General features: G+C 44.6%; 1 protein-coding gene across 1 annotated transcript; it reads left to right on the forward strand.

Moving 5' to 3' along the window:
• Positions 1–323: 323 nt before the first annotated feature.
• LOC119929585 (olfactory receptor 13H1-like) lies at positions 324–1280 on the forward strand. Its single transcript, XM_038747757.1, has one exon. It carries the CDS (start codon positions 324–326, stop codon positions 1278–1280), a length of 957 nt encoding a protein of 318 aa, XP_038603685.1.
• The last annotated feature ends 367 nt before the right edge of the window (positions 1281–1647 follow it).

Genomic DNA, 1647 nt, shown 5'->3' on the forward strand with positions numbered 1-1647 from the left:
AAAGCAGATACCTCACTTACCTTTCCTGATCAAGAAAAGCTAATTCCACCCTAATTTTAACTGCCCTCAGTGAGCTAATGACCTCAGACTAGAGACCAGGCTATCCACAGATACCAGCTCTGAGGAAGACACAGTTCTGTGTTGTTAGCTTCCTGGAAATTATACCATTTGCTCCTTGCCAGATGATGGCTAATGACCAGGAATCCTGGGGACCACTCCAAGTAATTCCCATCCAGCCCCCTTAGAGTCAGAACTCATTCAAGTTGTACTTCCTAAAATTCAAGCTCTCTTTCCTTTGTCTTGGTTCCACAGACAGGAGAAAAATGAATAAACTGAGAGGGACCAACGACACTGAGGTCACAGAATTCATCCTGGTTGGACTTTCCTATCAGCCCCAAAGTCAAATCATTTTCTTCTGTATCTTGCTCCATCTCTATCTGGGAACCGTTGTGGGAAATAGCCTCATCATTATGGTAGTGTGGAAAGAGCCTCGACTTCACACCCCAATGTATTTCTTCCTCTGCAATCTGTCCTTTGTTGACCTGTGTTCCACCACCACCATGGTGCCTATGTCCCTTGTCAACTTATTGAGAGACTGCCCCACTATCACCTACAATGACTGCTTCACCCAGATGACAATATCCATCTTCTGGAGCATCACCGAGTCCTGCCTACTGGCCATCATGGCTTACGACCGATTTGTCGCCATATCAAACCCCCTGCATTACACGCTGATCATGACAATGAGGGCTTGTTTCCAGATTGCCGCTGCCATGTGGATAAGTAGCTTCCTGCTGGCCCTAATTCCTTCGGTCACCATACCAGTTCGGTTTTGTGCAGGTCACAATGTGGTGAACCATTTTGTATGTGAGGTGGAAGCTGTCTTAAAGCTGGTCTGCTCAGACACCACTGTCAGTGAGATCCTGATGTTGATAAACTCGATCTTCTTCTTGTCCCTCCCCTTTCTGTTCATCCTTCTCTCTTATATCCGGATCGTGGTGGCCATCTTGAAAATCCGCTCCACAGATGGGAGGAGGAAAGCTTTCTCCACCTGTGGATCGCACCTGACTGTGGTGACCATCTACTACGGGACCCTCATCTCTATTTATCTCAAACCTCAGAACAAAGACAGTAAGGACCAAGAAAAAATCATCTCAATATTTTATGGGACAGTGATCCCCATGATGAACCCTCTCATTTATACATTGAGAAACAAGGATGTGATAGGAGCATTTAGAAAGGCAGCAGAGAAAATCAAGCAAGGAAGGCTGTCAGTGTGAATTCTAAGACATATAATGCTGGTCCCCCACTTGCTGTGGGACCTTGGGCAAGTCCCTTAATTAATCTGTGCCTCAGTTTCCTCGTCTGTAAAATGGGGATTCCATACCTATTCTCTGTCCTATATTGTGAGCCCAATGTGGGACAGAGACTGTGTGTGACTTGATTAACTTGATAACCCCAGTGCTTAGTACACTACTTGGCCCATAAACACATATCAAATACAATTATTATGATGTACATATCTTAAATGATAAATTATATAGTTATATTAATGTCTCTCTCCCACTTTGGAATGTAAACTTATTGTAGGCAGGGAACATTCTGCCTACTCTGTTGGATCGAATGCTCCCAAGTGCTTAGCACACA

This window comes from Tachyglossus aculeatus, chromosome 6 (genome assembly GCF_015852505.1).
Source record: "Tachyglossus aculeatus isolate mTacAcu1 chromosome 6, mTacAcu1.pri, whole genome shotgun sequence".
Lineage (NCBI taxonomy): Eukaryota > Metazoa > Chordata > Mammalia > Monotremata > Tachyglossidae > Tachyglossus > Tachyglossus aculeatus.